General features: G+C 32.5%; 1 protein-coding gene across 2 annotated transcripts; it reads left to right on the forward strand.

The window, feature by feature from the left end:
- The first annotated feature begins 1,157 nt into the window (after positions 1 to 1,157).
- Positions 1,158 to 24,090, forward strand: LOC111049181 (phosphatidylserine synthase 1). Of its 2 annotated transcripts, XM_022335202.2 has the most exons (8): positions 1,158 to 1,495; positions 3,806 to 4,064; positions 11,707 to 11,865; positions 13,525 to 13,676; positions 16,133 to 16,387; positions 18,725 to 18,947; positions 20,394 to 20,487; positions 21,632 to 24,090. In XM_022335202.2, exons 1-8 carry the CDS (start codon positions 1,329 to 1,331, stop codon positions 21,709 to 21,711), a joined length of 1,389 nt encoding a protein of 462 aa, XP_022190894.2. In that variant the 5' UTR covers positions 1,158 to 1,328; the 3' UTR covers positions 21,712 to 24,090. The 2 variants fall into 2 exon arrangements, with proteins under 2 accessions (XP_022190894.2, XP_039279156.1); XM_039423222.1 differs by lacking the exon at positions 20,394 to 20,487 and having other exon boundaries at positions 1,159 to 1,495.
- Positions 24,091 to 25,780: the final 1,690 nt, after the last annotated feature.

Here is a 25,780-nt window from a genome sequence, read left to right on the forward strand (position 1 = left end):
CAACAACTAGTTTCGACCCTAATTTAGTTCATTTTCAAGTTGAAATTGAAATAATAAATAATTAGGGTCGAAACGAGTTGTTGAACTATTTTAAAGTTTTTTTTTAAATAAAGGGTACTACAAGATTTTTATATTGTTGTTATTAATTTGTTTAAAAGAGTAGCCCATGTGAGTGATGAAGTGTTTTTATGAAACCTAATAAGCTATACCTCTCCATTCAATAAAGTGCGTACAGACTCATGTGCCACAAACACGCGCATTTTTCTTTTCATCGACTGATGTTTAGTTTATTATATCTGTATTTGTACAGAAACAGCAAGATACAGATAAAATGAGCATAGCATCAGTCCATTAGCTAAAAAGCGAAATGCGCGTGTTCGTGGCGCTCAAGTCTGCATGCACATAAATAGGCTATATATTCATCATGCATGTTATCAGCGAGAGGCTTTGAACATAAATAAAGAAACAATAAATAAACCACTGGAAAGTTAGATCAGCATATCCAATAATTGCTGATTGGATGGCGTATATAGTAAGCTTCCTTTCCAGCCAATCGGAGAGCTTTCTGTCGTGCCAAATGAAAAAAAAAACACCATTATAATACATTATTATGTAGAATACAGCGATCCGCTTGGACAGACATTTTTGGCGAGATTAATAAATTTACTGATATTGATATCGCTTTCTCAAAGTCTAATAATATCGATCTATTGAATTTGATGTGGCGGTAATATCGATATTACCGAAACGATAAATCGGTTGATAATCGACATTTACTCTTCGATATTCTCATCTTTTTTAGGTTATGTTGCACCAATACTTTCGACGTATATCTCCCCTAGACTGCGCTGTCCGTCAAACAAAATATTTCAAATTTCATGATAGACAAGACTATTCCATTTGACAGATAGATCAAATTTTTTTATGTTTTTTATTCATTAGGTATTGTATTGAATTCATCCTCTGTAGTCACATAACTGAAACTTACAATTTCATTCATATCTCTCTATTTTTGCTTTGAAACAAAAATAAACAAATGGACTTCTAGAATGAATAAGAAATCCATAACTGTATTAATAATTATCAAAAGTTGATAACAAAATTTAATTATAATATTTTTTTAGTTCTTCTTTAGTGTGTGTTATGTTGGTCACAGTGAGCGAAATCTTCTGCAACTCCGCGTGAGCTGAGCCGTATTTGAGGTTGGCTCTATTCTCTATTTAGCTAATGTTGATTAGATATTGATATACGATACAGTTGACAATGAAAAGTAACTTTTGTTTGTAAAAAATAAATATTCTGTAGTGTAATGGAATGATAAATACAAAATGAAGAGTGCAAGGCCACATGAACTTAACACTGTATATAAAGCAAAATTCAATACAATCAATGAAAGGCCAGTGGACGATATCTCATTGGAACTTTTTTATAGACCTCATACGATAACCTTGCTAGCGGTTTCAATTGCAGCCGTTGTTTACTTTTCATTCATCAGGTGAGAATGTAATTTATTATAAATCAATTTTAAAACTCAGTTATTGGGATGGATGAAGCTATAATATTAGGCTAAAAATCAATGATCTATCCAGGCAGTAAATCTTTGATTATAATTCTTTGCACTACGGTAACTCTGTGCTGTTAATCTCTAAGTAGCTATTAGCAGAGAATAAAGCATGTTAATTTTATTACATTTATTATAAAATGATGAAACACATCTTTCACTTTTTATTAGTGATTGCGTAATCCTTTGAGTGTGAATAGTTTAACCTTACAGTGATAAGGGCCATACTTGAAAGTAACCTATGTTTTTATTTTGATAATCTTATACTAGGTACCTAAGCTTAATTACTATTATTATTTATTTGAACCTCATAAAAATAGGTTAGTAGCATTTTAGGATACATTTAAAATCTAACAGCTAGATGAGAATGGGGGAATAAGAAACATGAAAATTCCACAGCATACACCAATATTAATGATGTTGATTTTTTTATGTCATACTTATACAACCAATAGCTGTTCAAGAAAAAATTGTCATGTCTTTAACTAGAAAATGAAGGGAGATAAAAACTGGTTTCTTATTACCCCATTCAAGTGTATCATTGCCCCACTTTGGGTAACAAGGTAGTCATTTAACTAAGTAATAGCAGTACAAATCAAAGGAGACTTTTAGGGACTTCTCCTTGGTGTATCTTGATGCCCCTCCAAATTTCAAGTTTTTCCCTCAATTCATTTCAAAATTATGAGTATTCAAAAATCAGGTTCAAAATGTCGAAGGCCGAAAGTTTTTTAGAACCTTTCAATTTACTTACTTGATGTAGTCTTCCCCATGGTCGTTGACCTGGGAATTGCCAAATGTCCTTCCTATCAATGGGGATTCACCGTCTATAATGCTGGTGTGTGTACTCTGTCATCTATGTACTCTGCCAGTGAATAGTAGGGCCGCCTCACGGTTAGGTAGTTTTCAGGCTTCTAGCAAAGAAACCGTAGTCCTGTGTTGTCTTAAGCTCCTTGGACAGAAAGGTTCAAGAGTCGGTTCCCAGAGTAGGCCAGCGACCTGCTGAATTTTGTGAGCTGGTGCTGCTGGAAACCAATGTCGGTTTTATTTCTTATGTTGTGGGCATGTCTATCTCCCCTCAATTCTGGTCTACTCCTCACAGCCAGGGTTGTTACTTCATATACGTAGAGTGAGACAACTGTGAGTACGGTACTTTATGCTGGATAAACAGCGGCCTGCAGTGATTCATCATATCCCTTCTTAGAATTGTTCTCAGAGCCCTTTTCTGTATTCGCAGAACTCTTTCCATACTTGTTTGAGATGCAGATCCCCATGCCACTAAACCGTACTTTGGGTGAGAAGCAAATAATGAGTGGTAAGCTATTAATGCAGTTTTTTCCTCAGTGTTACTTTGAATCCTAATTACAAAGATGGCCGATGAGAGTTTCTTGCACAGCAGTTCAATGTGATATTGCCGGTTGAGGTGACTGTCGATCTGTATACCCAGGAATCTAGTTGGCCCACTTGTCTGTGCTGCAATTGAAAATTGTTATAAAGTGAAATAAAAATTGTAAATAACAAAAACACAAAGACAAAAACTGATTAAATATAATTTTTACAATTTTAACAGTTATGTTTCTTATTACCCCGACATTTTGTTCGATTTAGGTAATAAGAAACAGCATTTTTCACGATAATAGGCCTAGAAATAGCTGAAAGAAAACAAATTGTATTAAGAAGCTCTATTAGTCTATAAAAAGGTTTGATGAAGAGATTGGGAGCAAACTAAGTAGTAAAGTTAGGAAAAATGAAAATTTCCGCAAAAACATGACTTTGGGTAGGTAAAGTTTTTGCAAGGGTCCACTTGAAGTATAGATTTTCATATCAAAAAAGTTTTTGAATCCTTTGAAATTGTTATATGATATGTAGGAAAGTTCAAGGTAACTATGTGAATTTATTCAAAATTTTAAACACATACATAAAATTTAAAAAGTGTATCTTACTACCCCTGTCTCTTATTCCCCCACTCTCCCCTTATTGGTTTGCATATTTTTCACTAAAAATTAGATTTTCTTTATTCAGTAATAAAACATACTTTTAGAACTATTATTTTATATCAAAATTAGAAAAAAGGACACTTTTGTGCTGAGCTTAGTGACCCTTTTGCAATCATTTATATAATTTCAAGGAAAGTAAAATAAAAATTTATTTAAAATAAAACTACTGTGTTTCTATAATTTGCACATTTTATGACTATTCATATTATTTTAGTTGAGTTTAATTATTTAAAATGTCTTTTAATTTCAGAGATGAGCATAACGTTGATGATAACATCAGAGCAGGAATATGCTGCGTGGTGTTCTTTTTTGTCATCATTTCGGTGCTAGCGTTTCCTAATGGACCCTTCACACGTCCGCATCCAGCTGTGTGGAGGATAGTTTTTGGATTAAGTGTGCTCTATCTGTTAATTCTCGTCTTTCTACTGTTCCAAAAATACAAAACTATCAAAAGTGTTCTAGTATGGGTGGATCCAGCATTGGAGCATTTTCACATTGATATGGACAAGGTGAGAGATATTGTTGTATACGAACTTGTTCTAGTATTACCTGAAGATATTAATAGCAACAAAGCAATAACCTAGTGATAGGCTTGTGGGTTAGAAATCTGATGTAGACTTTTTATATCACGACCTTTCAGCTAATCATTATCTAAAAGCTCAAAACCAGCCAAATTTAGTCATTTTTATCCATGGCCGACAACCGTAGGACACATTTCTTCAAAAAGTTAAATTAAACATCAACTTATATAGCTGTAGATAGCGTGTTCCATGTTGTTCTGCAACTAACATTGAGAGTCCCAGGACATCTGGTATAACGCAGTCTTAAAATTACTTTACAAGATCACTTATTCCATCCTTTTTAGTGACTAAAGGGGAAATTGAGTAGATTATCACGCAAGATCCTATGTAAACTCTTATTCTCCATCTCTGTTTTGTGGCAGTCTGTTGAAAATCTTGAGAATGGAGTAACAATAGTGTGTCCTTGCAAGTCTGGAATAGGGCTGATCAACAGTATCTCACCTTCTGGTGTTGTAAGAGTACAACTGGCCCCTCTCCCGGAAAACGTGAACATCGCTCCGTAAGAGCAGCAGTGAGCTAAACAAGTACTTTCTGTAGACCGTCAGGCAACCTTCTCTACTCAGATTGAACCGGAAATATTGGGTTTTAGTCGTCGTAAAAATTCTTCCAAAAAGAAACAAAAAGTTACAATTCTGACGGATAGTCAGGGAAAGCAGCTTTGCGATCATACGGGAGAATTTGGAGAGGATTTTGATGTATTGGTCTGCACAAAATCAAGTGCCAAGTTGAAGCATGTTGTCCAAGATGGTCTTTGTTTGATAAAGAATTTCACAGAAAAAGATTTTGTTATAGTAGCGGCTGGTTCAAACGACCTACATCGGGATGAACCGTTCCAGTTGACATTGAACCAAGCAATGCGGTCGCTCACAGAGATCGATATTAAGTCAAATCTCCTCTTGTGCAGTGTGCCCTACAGATATGATGATCCTTCTCTTAATGAATATATCTCCTATGCTAATTCGTATTTATCAAGAGCAGTTGGAAGCTATATAGGCTGTTTAAATATTCACTACTTGGATATTAACACATTCCTCGGAAAATCTCATTTCACAAGGCACGGGCTCCACCTCAACCGACGCGGGAAAAGGATTCTGGTCAACAGGCTAACGAAATTTGTGAAAGATTTTTCTGTTGCCAAACCTGTGTCCGCAAATACTAAAGTCGAGAATACCAGTTCACGTGCAATCAAATCTCACATTGGAAGAACTGTTGATACCGTGACCATTTCATCACCTTTGTGCCAAACTCTTGATAAAACATTTCATACTCCTCAATCATCCTCAAAAGCCGATCATCAAGATTTATCAAACAATTTCAAGACAATTCACACTCCTGTTTCACAAGCTTATCATAATATTTCAGACAGAACTACCTATCAATCTCAACATTTTTTAGACAGGTCTTCCATGTAATAAACAAATCAATTTAGACGTACACTGTAAGAAAAATAATTTTTCATTATTCTTTTGTAATGTACAATGTCTGGGCAATAAAATTAACGAGATTGAAATGATTAATAATAATAATAAGAATTTTGATGTGCTTTGTATATCTGAGCATTGGTTGAGAGCAAATGTCATAGATCTGATCAATATAAATGGATTTTCACTGGTATCTGCTTTCTGTAGAGCGAGTGCAAGAAATGGTGGTGTCGCTATCTTTGTAGCAAATAAACTTACTGATCATATCAGGGCCATTGATATGACTGCTTTTAACTGTGAAATTCATCATGAATTTGCTGGTATCATTGTAAAGAAACTAAATATTATAGTAATAGTAGTTTATAGGTCGCCAAGTGGTAATTTGAATCTTTTTCTTGAGTCATTGGAAAAACTTATATTATTTTTAAGTACAAAACATAAACATAAATATCATTTCATAGTTGGTGGTGATTTTAACGTAAATGTTTTATCTAGAAACCCAGACAGATCTGAATTAGTTAATATTTTGAAGTCTGTAAATTTGTATCTTACTAATTTCGAGGCTACTAGACTTGACTCAGCACTTGACAACATCGCTACAGACTTGAGTCCTGACTTATTCTCTGTGAAAGTAGAACCTGTTGCTTTGGGTGATCATGACGCTTTATGTCTCTATCTAAAATCTGATATCTTTCCCAGTCAGGCTAGAGGTGAAAACCCTATGAATAATAGTCTTCAAAAATTTAAATCAAGACCAATAACTGATGCTGGACTTGATAGTTTCTGTTGTAGACTCAGTTCAGTTGATTGGAGAGAGTTTCTTATATATGGAAATGCTGAATGTAATTTTAATTCATTTTTTAATAAGTTTCAAGAATTGTTTATTGAGTCTTTTCCACTATTTAATTGTAATTCAAGATCTAGTACTAGTAAGAAGAAACCTCACCTCACTTCTCCTGCCTTGGAGAGTTTGAGATGTTTTGTCCTCATTGCGTATGACAGGTTCAAGAATAATAGAACAGACTCAGCCAGATTAACTTATAATAACTTGAAGAAAATGTATAAAGCTGAGCTGAAAATGACACAGCTGAAATCCAACGCAGACTTTATTGAATCAGCCAATAATAAATGTGCAGCTGCTTGGAAAGTTATTAGAAAAAGTTCCAAACCAACACAATCTAGTATAACATCTGTTTCAGCCGAAGATTTCAATAACTATTTTGTGAAATCAGTCTCAAAAATGCGAGATTCTATTGATCCATCCAATGTGTTGGCTGAGGAGCTTCTGGCCTCTGCCCCTAGATCCTTGCATGAATTTGTTCTAAGAGAATTGTCATGTCAGGAAATTGCTAATATAGTCTCTAGAATGAAATCATCTTCAACTAAAGATATTTATCACCACTCCAGCTCTATGATGAAAACTGTCATAAATTTCATACTGGCACCATTAACAACTTGTTTCAACGCATGTATAAGAGATTCCATTTTTCCACTGAAACTCAAGCATTCCAGAACAGTGCCTATTCATAAAAAAGGTTCTAAAGATCTGCCTGAAAATTTTAGACCCATCTCAATTCCACCTATTTTTAGCAAAATTCTAGAATATGCTATTGCCGGTCAATTGTACGAGTTTTTCGAGAGTAATGGTTTGTTCTCAACTTCTCAATTTGGCTTTAGAAAAGGAAAGTCTACAGTTGATGCAGTCACCTCTGTAGTGAGCGATGTTGAAAATAGTTTTGACAATAAAAACTTCACAGGAGTTGTACTATTCGATCTGAGTCGAGCTTTCGATGTTGTCGATCATAATATTTTATCGAAGAAACTCCATCATCTGGGTGTACGCAACAAGGCACTTAAACTTTTGAAATCATATTTAAACAATAGAAGTCAGTCTGTATGTATAAACTCCAATCTCTCAAATCCATTATCTGTTCCTCACGGGGTCCCTCAAGGTTCCATTCTTGGGCCTCTACTTTTCATAGTTATGATGAATGATATTGAGTACAACATTGGATCAAAAGTTGTATGCTATGCTGATGATTCATCCATAATTACAATAGATAAAGACCTGAATACTCTCCAACAAAAAATGAACAAGTGTCAGGATGAGGCTGCAGTTTGGTTCAAGGCAAATGGTTTGCTGCTTAATAAAGATAAAACCCAGATATTATTGCTTGCACTGAGACAGGTTAGTGAAGGTGCAAAAAATGCTAAGCTTCTTGGTATTACACTGGACCAAAAGCTTTCCTGGAGTTCTCACATAGATAATTTATGTTCAAAACTCTCCAGGGTAATTTACTTGTTACGCAGTCTCAGCGACTCTGTTCCCAAAAAATACATGAGAACTTGCTATTTTGCTTTCTTCCAGAGTGTGTTTCTGTATGGCCTGGAACTATGGGGGTGTGCTCCAGATGCACAGAAAGTATTCTTACTACAAAAGAAAGCTCTTAGGATAATTTCTGGTGCAGCATATTTGGATCATTGTAGGCCTCTATTTGTTGGAGAGAAAATCATGACTTTGCATGGCATGGTAGTTTTCAGGCTCTTGATGAGTGTAAAGAGAAAGATAGGCTTGTTCCACTGTAGGGATGAAATACATAGCTACAATACTAGGAACAAATCCAAAATTGATGTACCCTACTCAAGATTAAGCAAGGTATTAAATAGTCCAAGTCTCATATCATTAAAGCTTTTCAATGCACTACCATATTCGGTTAGGGTTTTACACGAATCAAAATTTAAATGTTGTTTAGAGTCTCTCCTTTTGAAAACCCCCTTATATTCTATTTATGATTTTTATCAAGTAACAGTGGAAGATTTTGCCTAATTATGAAAACCTTATTAATCTTTGAAGAACCTCAATTAGAAGATATTCTGTGATTTTAGAAGATAAGAACATTATGTGATCTTACCGTACTCGATTATATTGATATGTTTGTGTTGAAAATCAATTAGCCTATTCTCAACTTATGTCTAGTTTTAGTAATATTTTACATGTTTTGACTGTGTATTTATTTGACGTTTCCAATTGCAATGTAAACAATGCTTGAAGGAATAAAAACATTCTTATTCTTATTCTTATTCTATACGGAATAAGCTCCGTACAATACGATTAGTTAGGTCTCCAATCTGATAAATGGAAAATCTCAATCGAATGCAAAAGTCTTAAACTCATGTCAGCATGATATTTTAGTAAAATTTGACCAATATTTTTAGATTGATGTTGATAATACAATTTTATTGAACTCCTCGAGGTATTCAGAAAATTCTTGAATTGGAGTTTCTACTAAGGAAAACTTTAGTAGCACACCCAAAACCCAGTACTGATTTGGATCCGCACAATAATAAACTTTAATAAAGTTCAGATCAGTTCAGGTGTTTAGAAATCAAAACTATAGATGTTCTTACACAGATACCTACTGTGATAGATATTCTTGAACAGATAATTGTATTATACTTTGAGAAATGCTTCATGCTTATTCGTTTCAAGCATGCTGGAATCTTTTTAACCAACCGGCTCATCATCTCTAGCATTTGGTTCTGCAATTCTGACTTTTCCAAATTGAATAATATCCAAGATAATCTGTCAACTACTAGGTCTAAAGCCAATTAACAATCAACAAACCTACTAAGCTTTATTACATATCACTTACTAGATAATCTGCAGAAAATCAATTCGACTTAATTTACTCTCAAAAATTATAGTGTATGTGAAATAGAGAACTGTACCTAACAACTTGATTGAACTATATAGCCTAACGTATATTTATTGAACTGTATAATATTATTGTTTGAACTTTATAACATTATTTATTGAGTTACAGAAAGTAGACTAAAAATCTATCCATTCCTTATCTACTCTTCATCAAGAATTTAAAAACCCTCCACTACTACAGGATTGAAGAATGTTACACACTCAACACATCCTCAACACTATTGAATAGTTTCAAATATTAATCAAATAGCTTATGATTTTTGTTTTAATTGTCAACAGTTCAGTGTCCAAATCAATCAAACGATATTTGACATATTCTTCCAACCTCAATTCGAACTATTCTCAATGCCAATTATAATTCGAATTAGTTTTTGGAGATGCTTAATTATTTGTTTTGTTTCCGCCAGAAACTCTTCGGTGTACAAAATGATTTGGATGAGCAATATTGTTGTTGAGCTTCTCTCACTTTTTGGCATCTGGTCATCTGGCATTTGTAAAGCAGCCAAAAGTGAGATTTCAGCATGCACTGTGATAATAAATATCGCAAGTGCATATGTTTGGCACAGTTTTAAACATTATTAATATTATGGAACTTCTAATATTAAATTTGATTTCAGCATATCTTATAAAACTTGATCTATTTCTTCTGATTTCGATATTTAATTCACCATTTTTCAAATTTTTATGATGATTCCTTAGTTTTATAGTACAAATAGATCACAAAGAATGTATAAATAATAGTATTTATTGTATAACATGTGTAAAATCTGAAACGAATGCGAAAGTCTTGAACTCATATCAGCATTTTTGTAAAATTTGGCCAATATTTTTAGATTGATGTTGATAATACAATTTTATTGAACTCCTCGAGGTATTGAGAAAATTCTTGAATTCACTAATGAAAACTTCAGTAGCACACCCAAAAACCAGTACTGATTTGGATCCGCACAATAATAAACTTTAATAAAGTTCAGATCAGTTCAGGTGTTGAGAAATCAAAACTATAGATGTTCTTACACAGATACCTACTGTGATAGATATTCTTGAACATATAATTGTATTATACTTTGAGAAATGCTTCATGCTTATTCGTTTCAAGCATGCTGGAATCTTTTTAACCAACCGGCTCATCATCTCTAGCATTTGGTTCTGCAATTCTGACTTTTCCAAATTGAATAATATCCAAGATAATCTGTCAACTACTAGGTCTAAAGCCAATTAACAATCAACAAACCTACTAAGCTTTATTACATATCACTTACTAGATAATCTGCAGAAAATCAATTCGACTTAATTTACTCTCAAAAATTATAGTGTATGTGAAATAGAGAACTGTACCTAACAACTTGATGGAACTATATATAACGTATATTTATTTATTGAACTGTATAATATTATTGTTTGAACTTTATAACATTATTTATCGAGTTACAGAAAGTAGACTAAAAATCTATCCATTCCTTATCTACTCTTCATCAAGAATTTAAAAACCCTCCACTACTACAGGATTGAAGAATGTTACACACTCAACACATCCTCAACACTATTGAATAGTTTCAAATATTAATCAAATAGCTTATGATTTTTGTTTTAATTGTCAACAGTTCAGTGTCCAAATCAATCAAACGATATTTGACATATTCTTCCAACCTCAATTCGAACTATTCTCAATGCCAATTATAATTCGAATTAGTTTTTGGAGATGCTTAATTATTTGTTTTGTTTCCGCCAGAAACTCTTCGGTGTACAAAATGATTTGGATGAGCAATATTGTTGTTGAGCTTCTCTCACTTTTTGGCATCTGGTCATCTGGCATTTGTAAAGCAGCCAAAAGTGAGATTTCAGCATGCACTGTGATAATAAATATCGCAAGTGCATATGTTTGGCACAGTTTTATACATTATTAATATTATGGAACTTCTAATATTAAATTTGATTTTCAACATATCTTATAAAACTTGATCTATTTCTTCTGATTTCGATATTCAATTCACCATTTTTCAAATGTTTATGATGATTCCTTAGTTTTGTAGTACAAATAGATCACAAAGAATGTATAAATAATAGTATTTATTGTATAACATGTGTAAAATATGATACATGTATCATAGAAATATTCAAATATTCAGTTTAAAAAAAGGTTTCATATTGGTAGAAATTATTATTGATGATAAACCAAAAATGTTTTCAATGATACAATTTCAACTGTAGTAAGCTTTGAATGCTAGTCTGAGCACATGGCATGCATCTGTTTCAAAGTAATTATTATGTTTCAAATAATTACATTATTCATTATCTTTCAAAATCCCATGGGAAACATTTCTGATATTTAGTACTCTATAATAATGCCCAGTAATAGTATTGTAAACATGTATTTATGAAACAATATTTGAATTATTAAAAAATAACTATTCATGATTTGAATTTTTTTCAGGAATATGGAGTAAATTGTTCTGTGATAACATTCGAAAATATTTGGAACCATATTGACATTTTTGCCCTTGCCCATTTCCTAGGATGGGCTTTCAAAGCTGTCTTAGTAAGGCATTTAGGAATTTTGTGGGCTATTAGCATCTTGTGGGAGTTTACAGAGGTAAGTTCATTGATAAGAATTTAGTAATTGAAAAATTGAAGTGTTAACAATTTCCCGCACGTACATTTGTCAAAAAATACAGTGCAAGATATATTTTCTACATCTTCTTGGAAAATACAAAATTATTTGGCTGTGTCGAAAAATCGGGAAGTTCAAGAAATGAGTGTCAAACTGATTTATACAATACGGTATATGATCAGTTTCACAAAGCTTGGTCAAGACATTTGAAATCAGGTACGATTTCACAACGAGTGCACTGGAAAGAATTATTTCTTTGGGAATATCTACTAGATAATTCCAGTGCACACTTGTAAATTGTACCCGGCTTGGCTATGTTAAAATGTCTTGACCGGGCTTCGTGAAACCGGGCATTAGTCATATAAAAATACATTTTGGATAAGTGCTTGCTTTCACATTTTTATTCGATCTTGAAATGGATTAGAATTATGCGTGGAATAGCTGGATTGAACGATAAGATTGCCAAAGTCATTAATTCATTACCGTAGTTATCTTTTGTGACCTTTGAACCATTTGTTAATAAGGCGCTTCGAATAGAGTCAGTCAATTAGAACTAGTATTCCCAATCAACTCGCGTCATTAATCAGCATTTCAAGTGTGATAAAACATCACACCATACAAAACTCCCACGAAAGAAAAAACTGTCAAATTTTAGCTAGGCCCACTCTGATGATATAATACTGTGATAAAACAATCTCGTTTAGCGTACAATAAAACATATTATTGGAAGAGGTTACTATTTACGATGGTCAAGAAATAAATTATCAGTGACTGTTTTTATAATTTGCATTAAAATGAATAAATCAGTCTGAATATCTCTAACGCAATATCTCTAAACTTGAGCTTGGGTATCACCATAAAATATATCCTATTCCTATAAAATATATCTTTCAATATTTTAGAGTGCAGTAGTAGTAGGCCAGTTGTGTCGATTTGAGATCAAATATTTGCGACGAGTCCTAAATTAACCGCACAATATGTGACCTGTCTGAATATGCATATTTTAATAAGGCCATCGTTTTATATTGCACTTTATAGTATGTACCTCTGTAATTGTGTAACAACATCATATTGTAGATAACATTAGGCCTGTAGAAAACAATATCAACTAAAGACGTGAGAAACTTTATAGTCAGAATTCAAAACTGAAATTACTGTACTTAAGCACTCAAGTTACTGACCGTATATTCAGTTCTGTTTAAATAATCAAATCCTTAGTTATAAATTAATCAAGTGCATCAAGACAGACACAACAAATTGATTGGGCCTACTGTACTTCCATCAAATTTTGGAAAGGGAATAGTTTTGGGCTAAGCCTGTTGGTCCTTTTCTGATCATTTATATGATCTGTATATTATTGAATGTACAAATAAGTAAATACATATATAGGATCTGATTAAACTGTAGGTTCCTGATAACTTTGGCCAAGTATAAGAACTCTTCATGTTTGTAATTTTAATTCATTCATTGTTACGTACCTTTTGAAAATTAACAGAGTCTTAAAAAAGTTAACTGTAACATTTCTATACATTTTTACTGCCTCATTCTTTCTTTGTTTATGTCTCTGCGTACTTCTCCAATCTTCATCTTCAAATTATTGAACTCATTCATTTTATTTGTATTTCTTTTATTGTTTTACAGATTGCGTTTGCTCATCTTCTTCCAAACTTTGTTGAATGCTGGTGGGACGCGTTGATTCTGGATGTCCTGTTATGTAATGGTCTTGGTATCTGGGTGGGCTTGAAAATCTGTAAATGTTTGGAAATGCGAGAATACAAGTGGGTCAGTATAAGGTGAGTGAGCAGTTGGACCTTCAATTATACGAGGGTGATTCAAATGAAAACCTTGAAATATAATTTATTCTTACAACTAAGTAAAACTTACATTTATGATTCTTCGACATAGTCTCATTGACGTGTTATGCAAATGTTCCACCGCTTTGGAAGCGTATGAATACCACGTTCAAAAAATTATTTTGGTTGTGCCTGTAGCAAATCGTGCACCGCGGTTTTCACTTCTTCATCACTTCGAAAATGCTTGTCTCCCATTGCATCTTCAAGCTTTCCGAACCCATGAAAGTCACTAGGGGCGAGGTCTGGAGAATAAGTTGGGTGAATTAGGCATTCAAATTTTATATCCTGGGTAGTTTGAACCGAGAAACGGGCTGTATGTGGTCGGGCATTGTCATGCTGTAAAAACACGCCTGAAGTGAGAAGTCCTCGCCATTCACTCCTGATTGCTGGCCAAAGTTGATTTCTCAAGAGATTTGAATAAGAAGTACTGTTTACTGTCATTTCCCTGTCAATGTAATGCTAAAAAATTACTCCGTTTACATCGCAGAAGAGAATCAGCATTAGTTTTGCTGCTGATCGCTAAGTTCGGAATTTTTTGTTTTGACAATGAGCTATGGTTCCATTCCTTACTTGCTCTTTTTGTTTCTGGTTGATGGTAATTTTTGTTTCTGGACAAACATGAATCAACTGTCATCCTACGATGAATTCCATTGGTTTGAATTTCCTTCACTGCTCAAGAAACGAATGACTGATCGCTGTTCGAACACGGTACGTATTTATAATGGGGCGGCCATATTGTAACTGAAGCCACCGCTAGTTGTGTCTAGCAAGGACACTTAACGCACCAGATGGTCATTGTGTAAAGTTTAACAAACATCCCTGCCATATACTGGATTAATCCTATGACTTCTCGGAACTTTACAGCACTTTTAAGGTTTTCATTTGATTCAACCTCGTATCATAAAACTTGGTCATTGATCAAGATGTGTTAAGTATATGGTTAGTTTCACACAACAGTACAAATCTATTTACAATCTATTTGAATCTACTCCGATTCCGAGTAGATTCATATTGATACTCACTTTTCTTGAAACTTGATAAAATTTATCAAAAAATCTGAAATTTAATAATAAAATGTTACTTGATCATATTTATTGTGTTTCAATTCATCTAGATGTTCAACATTATGTTAAGTTGGAGTTCAACCATTAGCCTTCGCTGAAGACGCTAGTGTGCTTTAGGACTAAGAGATCATTGTCATTGTAGTTAGACTAACACTAAGTTAGTCAAGAACAAAAACTAATGAAAGCAATGCCATGTAAATATCATGAACTATCATAAAACTTAGTCATTGATCAAGATGTGTTAATTATATTATATGGTTAGTTTCACACAACAGTACAAATCTATTTACAATACCACTCCCAAATTCAAAAGAGAAAACTTGGCTGTAATTTAACTTGTTTAAAAATCTTCTTGGGGATATTGTTGATTGTAGTAATTCACTCAAGCAAGCAGTAAATTGTGTTCATCTTGCTGACAGGAAGGTAGTCTTATGGTAGTTCAAGAATTAAACCCTATAGTTTTCTCCAGGGTTGTCAATACACCAGCTCCAAAATCAATCACAAACAGAATGCACAACATTGATGAACGTTTCAACTGTTTTCTGCTACATAACTGTAATGACGCATTTATAATAGTAGGAAAACTATTGTTATGGATGAGGCCTTTAGAAGGATGGCAGGAGGCGAGGAGTTTCTGGTAAACAACACAGAGAAGGCAGGGGGGGGCTTCATTTTGTTTTATTAGTGTAGAAACCCCCAACACTATCATTAAAGTAGTAAAGAACTGTAAAATATGATGCTATAGCCCAAAACATACGCAATATTTATCATAATGCAATTTTAAACTGAAGCGTGAATGTCTGAAGTCTACCAACTTGCAGATAAAACCACATTACACATTTTTAAAGCTGATAGCTTGAACATGCTCAAACCATAAAATATTCCACATTCTATAATATTTTCTAAATTATCAAAAATATAAATAACACAAAATAAAATAAAATTCTTCAATTCCATTCACCAATCCTATCCAATTCCCCATTGGCAAAGGCAGGAAATACGTGAATATGACGTCACAAACTCGTGAAGAGTGTTAGTAGAACAAAGTTTTCGTGTCGTGTGTCTCGTGTGATGTCTAAAAGTTTGTGCCGATCTCATCGTGTGTCAAGTGCCTCACATGATTCGGAAAAACCTTCTCTGATTAAAATTCTCGTAAAATTAATCACAATTAAAATTCAACCAGCTTTTGTGCAACCGGGCCTAAATACCGTTCAGTATGGACGACTAACACAATATCACCTTCACAACTACTCGGAGAGTTATTTGATTTATTCCAATCAATTTTCATATTTGTTTAATTTGTTTAATAATTCTTGTTTGTTATTTTTGTAGAGACATACACTCTACGACGGGAAAACTGAAGCGTGTGATGCTGCAGTTCACACCAGTGACGTGGACGGAAGTGCGATGGCTCGACCCCACTTGCACTTACATGCGATTCTTCGCCATTTGTCAGCTCGTCATTTTCTGGCAAGTGTGCGAACTGAACACATTCTTCTTGAAGCATATCTTCGAGATGCCTCCCAACCACCCGCTTGTAATAGTCAGACTTGTGTTCATTGGGATAGTCGTCGCACCTTCCGTAAGGTTAGTAAGTCATTCTTTGAAATTGAAATTTATTCACAACACTGACATATTTTACAAATATTTTTACAATGCAATTATTATAAAGAAACAGTATCATGATGGAAAAAAAGAAAAGAACTTCAGTAGCTTAACAGCTGTGGTTGAAGTTCTACACTATTGTTATTGTACATAATTATAGCCTATGAACGAGACAGTCACTTGATTTTGATAACTAAAAAAAAAGAATAAGCCTTTGTCAATTTCACACAAACAGAATTAGAGCAATAGTAAAAAACAAAAAGAAATAATAATAAAACCTGAAAAAAACTAATAAAATACAATTTCCTGAAGTACCTAAATATCTATACAATAAATATATAACATAAAAAGAATAAATAAAAAAATGGCTATATAAATAAACCTCTGTCACCAGTCAAATTTTTAACAATTGAGTCTAAAACCAGTCAAATTGAGCATCAGTAAAGTAACAAATAAAGGCGAAAGTTAAATTTAGTACAAAATTGTTTAAAATACTACAAGGAAATACTGAAGGAGAAATAGTATTAATTTAATAAAACCGATTTACGCCGGGAAAAAAATGAAGAAAATCTAATTCTCATTCTAATGATTGAAATAATATTTTTATTATTGTTCTATACGGATCAAGACGATAATAAATCAATTTATATTTGTAAGACTTTCTTTGGTGGTGAGTCTGATGTTCCACCTCTCGAACTGAAAGTAAATGAACACTTTCCAACTAAAAAAACAAATATGATTGGTAAAAATTTTAATTCGAAAACTATTGAGTATTTTTATTCCCATCTTGATTGACTGGTCGGTTTTGTTGTGCTCAATAACTAGTGCTATTGTTATCTAGTGTATTGTGTCGAGTGATCAGAAATTGAGATAACGTAAACCAGATGGAATTTATAGTTTACAACGAATAGTTTTTTTGTAATCGAATTTTCTGCACCTATTTTTCTGAAGCTAATTTTAGCTTTAGAGTAGTCTTCTGAGTATTTTAATAACAGTAATTTAGATTTCCGGTCACTAATTATATTGTCGACTATCTCTGTCAAAATTGAAAATAAACTTGAAAGCTACAAATTTCATTTTAAGTTTGCCATTGTAATAAGTTATTAGACATTATTAATAGTTTTCATTTTTTCTGATATCACCTGCTTTAGCCGAAAATACCTGTCCCAGTAGCACTCAATTTCTAAAGACAAGATAATATTAGAGTATGTTCAAATAATTAAGTTTGTAGCGTGAATGTTGATGTTGTGGAACTTTTTCATAATTGAATAGACTTAAAACGTTGTCAAAAATCCACTTCAATTTTTATTTAATTAAAGTGGATTTTTGACAACGTTTCAAGTCTATTCAATTATGTTCAAATATATTAGAATCTTTATCAATCTAATAAGTGCAATTATTCTCAGCTTGAGTTGTTTTTGATGCCAAATGACGATGATGATGACCAGAAGGTTATTAATTGGCCTAATAGCTGAAGCCTTTTAGCTGTTTTTTTTTATTCTTGTGTTTCTTGAGTGTAACTCCTTCACTGTGATTAATACAATACTGATTCTTAACAAACCACATATCTATGCTCTCCTACCATCTGCCTCATACAATTGAATTTGAGTCCAATTGTGAGAATATTCCCTATAGTTTTCCTATCAGATTATCTTTTTCTTATCAGATAATAATTTTCAGACGAATATGTCTTCAACTCTCAACTCAAATCAGATGGTTTTCGATAACGAAATACTTTCCAATAACTGTTTTATAGATATTTATATAGGTTAATTCAAGAGAGTTAATAGATTCTAATATTCCCTGACTAAGAAATAAATCTATCTGCAATAGAGTTCAAATTGTTGCGTTAATTTCTCCTTCTAATTCATTAAGGCCCGGTTGCACAAAAGCTAATTAAATTTAAACCGTGATTAATTTCACAAGAACCAATCAGAGAAGGCTTTTTTGAAAGGACGGCTTTTCTGATTGGTTCTTGTGGAATTAATCACGATTTAAATTTAACCTACGTACGTGCAACCGGCACTATTTGTATCAATTACGTAACAAATATAACCGATGGGTCTTAAGCTTTTTAATTATCTTTCATTATACGTTACAGAACTCAATTTTTCACCCATAACTTTTCTCCAACATTTCAGTGACATTAGGTACTCTTATTCATGATATTTCTTGATAAAATAATGTGGTAAATTGGAATCGTTCATGTATTGGAATATGAACATGGATTCGAATAATAAGTTTCTGATTTTGTCAAATATTTTACTTGTTTGCCTCATAAAAAAATGTCACTGAATTTATTGTGTTTTGTTTTTGCAGGCAATATTACATGTACGTGACTGACACCCAGTGTAAGAGAGTGGGCACTCAGTGTTGGGTGTACGGAGCCATAATGGCCACAGAGGCACTACTTTGCATTAAAAATGGAAAGGAACTGTTCTCACGGACTCAGAGCCTCAACATAATTTTATGGTTTTTGCTCATATCGTTATTCTCTGTGCTATGTGTGTATGGCTGTGTTCTTTGGCACAAATATGTTCAGGTAAGCATGAATACTACTCTCATAGAAATATTTTCACATATTTGGGACCTCAAGTGTTTTGGCATTTTTCCTGCTTTTTGTACTACTAATATCAAATCATACCTATGTACAAAAGAGATTTATGCCGTGAACAATAATTCTTAAAGCTGGCTGGCCTGCTTCTGAATACAGCCTACACCAATACTACCAACCGTATTTGAGTTAGGAACTTTGTTGACTCAATATTTTTTTGGAACAATAATTCATTCTGGAACTATAGTTCATTTAGGAACTAATAAATTGAAAATTTGGTTGAATAGGTAGCGTGTTTTTTAATGATACATGAAGTATCATATTTATTTTTCCAAAAATGCTTTTCAAATTTGTATTTTATTTATCTGTGTTTACCGATTATAATTCGTTTTTAATTATTCAATTCCCACTATTTAAGACTTTCAACAAAACATTCCACTCCTCATTTCATTCTGATCCTATTGTCAGCTGTTCTAAAGTGAGGTCCACGTTATAATGGCAGTATTTGATTAACATTGGTGTTTTGCTATTCTTGTCTATTACTCGAGCAGGTAGCGCTATCCTTTTTTACCTCTGCAATGTTGCCAGATCGTTTTTCAACAATGTAGAATTATAATTATTCAACAAAATATTCAATCTATTGTAAAAATATATTATTTAATCATCAATCAAATATTTTGATCATTAAATATAATTGATCATTTCCAACAAGAATGATAAGTTAATTTACATCAGATAAACGGGTATCACCTATATTCTATAGAAGGCAATAGCAAGGTAGAGAATTGACAACGCTGTTATTATATCTTTCTCAACTGCAATTATAACGTGGACCTTACCATAGTTTTACAATATTATTTGAAGATTACATTGAAAAGCTACCTTGATTGTATCTAGCATTTCAATAAATTTACAAACCCTTGATATATTGATATACAGTATTTACAAGCAATAGATTTATTGATCAAATAAAATGAGATAGGCCTACTGAAAACAATGTCAACAAATAAAATTTTTAAAACCAATTTTTTGAAGATACACCTATTTATAGTCTTATTTACAGTGCTTCAATATATTTTAAATTTTCCAAATATTTGTCTCAGAGCCACCAGTGACAATGATTCTAGATCTGATTCGAAATAAAACAGAATTACGATAATAAATTGTGATTCCAGCAATAACTGACATTGACTGCAATACAAATGTGTGTATAATAAATTTGAAAAGTTAATGAGAGAGACAAGTTTTGATTATTTATAATATTATTTCCAAAAGTTATCGGTGAAATTCCTGTGTTTTTCCCATGATACACTCACATGTTATTGCATGTTGAATTGTCTATCCTTGACTTATATCCTTTAATCACATGAATCAGTTTTGCAATTATCAGTGTGGCTTTTGTTCATAACTAACGCATGATTTGTGAAATTGCAGAATGGCGATAACGATTTTTCCCGTGAAACTTCACCTTGTAAATCACCTTCATTGAGTTTTTCAGAAAGTGAATCTTTATCAGCTGAAACAGAAGGTAAATATGCATATTTTAATATTGATTCTTTCATATTACAGTGTATTCATTCCCTACTCATGTCAACTCATAAGCTGATAAATAAATCTAAAAAATAAATTAAAAATTCACAGATATATTTTTGAATAAATTTATCTATGGATGGATGGATGCTCTATTTGCATATTATCATGATCTACACTAGATTTTTCTATATTGGAGACTGTAGATTGGTCCTATTCATTTGATAGGTGAAGTGGCGCAGAATTCTGTAGAGATGTTTTTCTTTAGACAATTTATAAGTAAAATAGATGACAATTTTTTCTACTCACTAAAATTAAAGAGAATCTTCTTCTTGATTAAATCTTCATTCCGGTCTATAAAATAGGTTTTTCATCATAATTTATTACTTGAATTATAATTTAAATTTCAAATTGTGAGTAAAATATGAATAAATAATTATTTTTTAGGATTAGATAAAGAAGTTTTGAGTTGAAAAGTTATTGATTTTCTCGATTTTTGAGCAATTGTTACATTATTAGAGGAAGAAGACTGTGTCGTAGAAATAATCATACCCTAAAATAAAAATAGTCGCCATTTTAGATATTCTTCACTATGCTTCTAAAATATCACTCAATTTCATCATAAATTAACTAAACTATTCAATCATGATATATTTCTACCAATATATATAAAATGAAAATATCCTAGTCAGTTTTTACATTTACTATTGCTGATTGTTGTTGACGTTGGTAGTTTGTCCCAGGAACTGAACAAATTCAATTACCTTAATTAACCAATGAACCGCAGAGCAATTTTAATTTGATATTGTACTATATTAAAAGCATTGAAATAGTCGCAACCAAACTGTTTAAATTTAGAGTTGATTAGAGATTGATAAGGTAATAATAATCTAATCTCGTTTTTCGTTATTTTTATAAATAAATCGTTGTGATTACATCAACTATCTCTATTCAATATGGAATAGAATTCTATCACAAAATACTTGTCATTGATTCTCTGCAATTTCTTCGATTTATAGATTATTTTGAATAATTCTTTCATTTTATTTAAAAAATACTTCAGGTTCTTATATTGTGGGTTTTAATAATTTTTAAAAGTAGCCCATGCTAGTGAAGTGATTTTTTTCATTTTCTTTTTTCAGCACATCTATTGGAGAATTCGGAACTTTATTCGACTTTGAAGAAAAGACACCCACACGCACCCTTGGACAATCATCAGTGAATCGTATAAGAACCAAAACAAAAAGAAACTTTTTAGTTGCCTGAAAAATTGCAGTATGGATGAATTGGTGATATATATAATATATATAAAGAAATAAAAAATGAGTACATAATACATGCGATTGTAAGTACGCATTCGCATAGCGTGAAAACATTACTTCAAAAATGACTTTTGAAAATTACGTTTCAGTTCATCAGTGAGAAACCTATAAGAGTTGGTGTTGTACATAATCTTCTTCAAGAAATGTTCCTTCATACTTTGCCAGGTGCGTTTCAGGAAGATTTTGACTTTCTCGATGTCCCTTTGACGCTGTTGTATCCATCGTTGTCAGCAATATATTCTTGACAATATTGCTGTTTTCCGTATCAGAGTACAACATTGGCGTGTGCTTTTTGACTACACTTGAGCGGGGGTCGAGGTATGGTAGAGCTCTTTTCAACTTTCACCGGGTTTGTTCAGAAGATTGCATAGCGGCAGCTCACTTTAGCCGACCTGTTTGAAATAGACAGCCTACATGTAGTCGTATTTGTGGAGGGGCGGTGCTTTATCAAATGTCTTCAGGTCGAGACGCGAAATAAACCGCAACAGCCAGACTGAACACAGGCTCCACGTGTCTGGTGAGTTGTATGTCCTTCGCAATCACCATGCTGTAGTCGTTCATCTGCTTCACTTTAGATTACACGTGTCTGCCATGAATGAGCTTGGTCTGTCGTCGTTTGGCAATAGTATCGTCAAGCAACAACACAAACGAGAGAGGCTCGGAAATTCTTCAAAATGTTGAAGTTTTTTCAGTTATTGCTTGACACCTTGTGAGACCAGAATCCCATGTTACTTATCTTGAATAAGCTGTGATCGTTTAGGGTAATCAGTAAACTAATAGGTCAATAGTCATAATTCTTACCGTTAGGAAGCAATATTTTGCTCCTAGGTATCTTAAATATTAATTATAACTATTGTACAAATCTGATATATTCGTCGGAGTTATTACTTGTGAAATTCTCAATTGTTGTGGCAAATAATGAAAAACGTATGTTTGCTTTATTGATTGTTTTTTTTTGCGAAAAAGATCGTTTAGTTTTTCTGTGAGTAAATTTACTTAGCTCACTTCTCCTGTTATAATGGATTATGTTTTTCTGTTTTTATATCAATTCATGCAGCTGTGTCAAAGTGAATTTAATTTGTTTTTATTGATATCTTGAGATAAGATATTAATTTACGGACATAGTGTATGATCTTTTCCTATTATTTATAGCTATCGATATTAGAATCCCAATTTTGATTTTGTTGTTTATGTCTTGAGAGAATAGTTTTCATTTCTATTTTTATGGTATATTAGAAAATAATGTCTAAAAGTTTAAAAAAATACTTTGATTTGCATCTTGATTATTATGGTCTATAATTATTTTCTTATGGTGGAGTTTTATTCATTATGTTTGCCAGTAATTTTTAACTAGCAATAGATAGATGCAAAAGATAGAAGAGTCTTAAGCAATTTTTCTCCGTTTTAATGTACTGTTTATAATATAAATTATCACCGCAGGTGATAGTAGTTAACGAGAAAAACTAGAGCGGGGATCTTGAATTTGCCAAATATCGAATAGTTATTTCTCCTAGATTTCCTAGAAATCTGACAGACTAGAAATGGATCCTTTGAAAATTATTTAGAATTATTGATCACTACTAGTCTTGGTCTGTCAATCGTATTAGGAATAGTATTTTTGTTTATTTGAATTCATACTAGCATAAGATCCCTATTATTCTTATGTCTATTAATAATGATCGGAATAACAGTCCATTTTTAATGGTATCCATAAAGGTTTGAAGAAGATTGTACATCGGGTCTATAATGATTGTATATCTTGATATTTTGCCATATTGCTCAATTACAAAACTTTTGTATTATTTCACTTGTTTCCCCAATCATTAACCATTTTATTTTGAGACTTTTAAAAATATATAAAAAAATTCTAAAGAAATATAACTCAAATCGATAGTATATGTTATGAGTTTTCCGTTTTGATAAATCTACCAACTTTTATAATCTAATAATATGCATACTGAGTATGCATTAATCTTCCAACATCTTAGAAGTTACCTAGTTAATTTGTAAATATGATTTGTTAGAAACAACTTGTTGATTAAGCGAATTTGTACTGAATACTCTAGTCGAGTGGATTTGTCTGTGTACCAGTAACTCACAATTGTTTTGTAGTATGTCTTCTACTCAGTCTGAGTGAATATTTGTCATAATATTGTATTGCATGAAAAATACAGACATTATTAAAACCTGTTTCAAGTTTTAGACCTAAATAATTATGATATATTCATTGTTTTGACTCATTATAGAGAATACTGAATAAAACAATTTGTAGACGTTCATTTCCAGTTTTCCTCATTCTCCCTTGACAGTACAGTAGAACGTCAATAATCCGGATTAATTGGGACCGGACCCCATCCGGATTATTAAATTATCCGGATTATCGAAATTTCGTTAAAAAACGGTCAGCACACACTATTCAAGAAACAAAGCTGCTAAAATTGCATATACATGTACATTAAAAATACGTTTTTAAAGAACTGTATCGTATTTTATTTACAGCAACATGTGTACAACGCACAGTAAAAACATCAGACACTACATATTTCAGTTTTTAAAAAAACCACTCCCTTTTCCTCGCTTCGCGCCATTCTACCGTCGCCTGCTCTAAAGTAAGGAGCTTAGCGCCGAGGGCAGAAGGTACATAAATTTTATTTCTTGCCAGAAACGAATCCGGATTTTTGACGTCCGAATTATCGACGTTCTACTGTAGTATTTACTACTGAAGCGTATTCCAATCTGCATGAGTTAATATATAATACAACTTACATAGATTTATAAAAGTAATTTTAAAACCGAAACCAAAAATAATGGCGTTTTTGGTCAAGTATTGCCAAGGGTTGGTTTGTGAAGCTTTAACAATTGAAACGGTCTGAAGAATAGGCGATTTAGAAATAATTCAGTAATCTTGGAAGCTTCAATCTTATCTACCTCAACTAAGCATGAAATGTCATAAAATTGTATGTTCTTATTCTTATACAGTACATAAAATTAGTAAAGGGTCCGCCTCTGATCTGATTGTCTTGATCTTATTGAAATATATGAAAAATTTTACAGTTGAATGCTCTCATAGCAGTATTTTAAAATGACTTTCAACTATATACTGGCCTCTTGTTAGGTCAGATAAAAAAAATGGTATTTTGAGGGTAGGTAAAGATTCAGAATGGTTATCTGAAAATGCAAGGATAGAATTCTATTTTTCTCAAACTCTAGGGTAAGGCTTTCCTGTTATAGTCTAAAATAATCACAATAATTTTGCAGATTATGACTGCTTAAATTAATTAAACATTTGCCTATAGTATTTTTTTTTCAAAATACACAAACTATCAAATATATATTGGATTAAACTATTTGCTCATTTTCTGTTATGGAGGCAAAATCCCATCCCACTTATTTCCTGAAACAAATGAAAAAGCTTGTGCATTCTTGTTCGTCAAAATTTTATAGAGAAATATGTAGGCTACCTTTTTAAGATTAAAATGAACTTTAATTATTTACCTAAGAAAAAATAGGCTATGGGCTAATTCTATATAATAGCTCATTCATAATTACCGTAGCCTATATTATTTCATAGAGAGAGTAGCCTATTGCACTAAAATTTACCAGGATGAATTAAATCACACTTCCTAAGGACAGATTGTGGACCTTAATGTTCAATAATTTAAATGTGGGTGCTACGATGAGTTATAATAGCGCCTCATGCCAGTGTGATAATTTTGAAAGATACCAGATAACAGTCATGATATGCCGGTTAATCTCTGTCTAGCTTTTCTACTTTCAATTTCAACAACTATCATAAATATGACTGTTGAAGACCTTTGTCTTTTTCATTTAATACTTTATGAGAAAAGATTTCTCTTCGAATATTTACAACAATGTTTACAAACAATACAATGAACATTTGGATCGTATAAAAATTCAAATTGATACGCCTCCAAACGAGTGTACAATGGACAGAATCGAATGACTTTC

The sequence above is a fragment of the Nilaparvata lugens genome, chromosome 3 (genome assembly GCF_014356525.2).
Source record: "Nilaparvata lugens isolate BPH chromosome 3, ASM1435652v1, whole genome shotgun sequence".
Taxonomy (NCBI): Eukaryota; Metazoa; Arthropoda; class Insecta; order Hemiptera; family Delphacidae; genus Nilaparvata; species Nilaparvata lugens.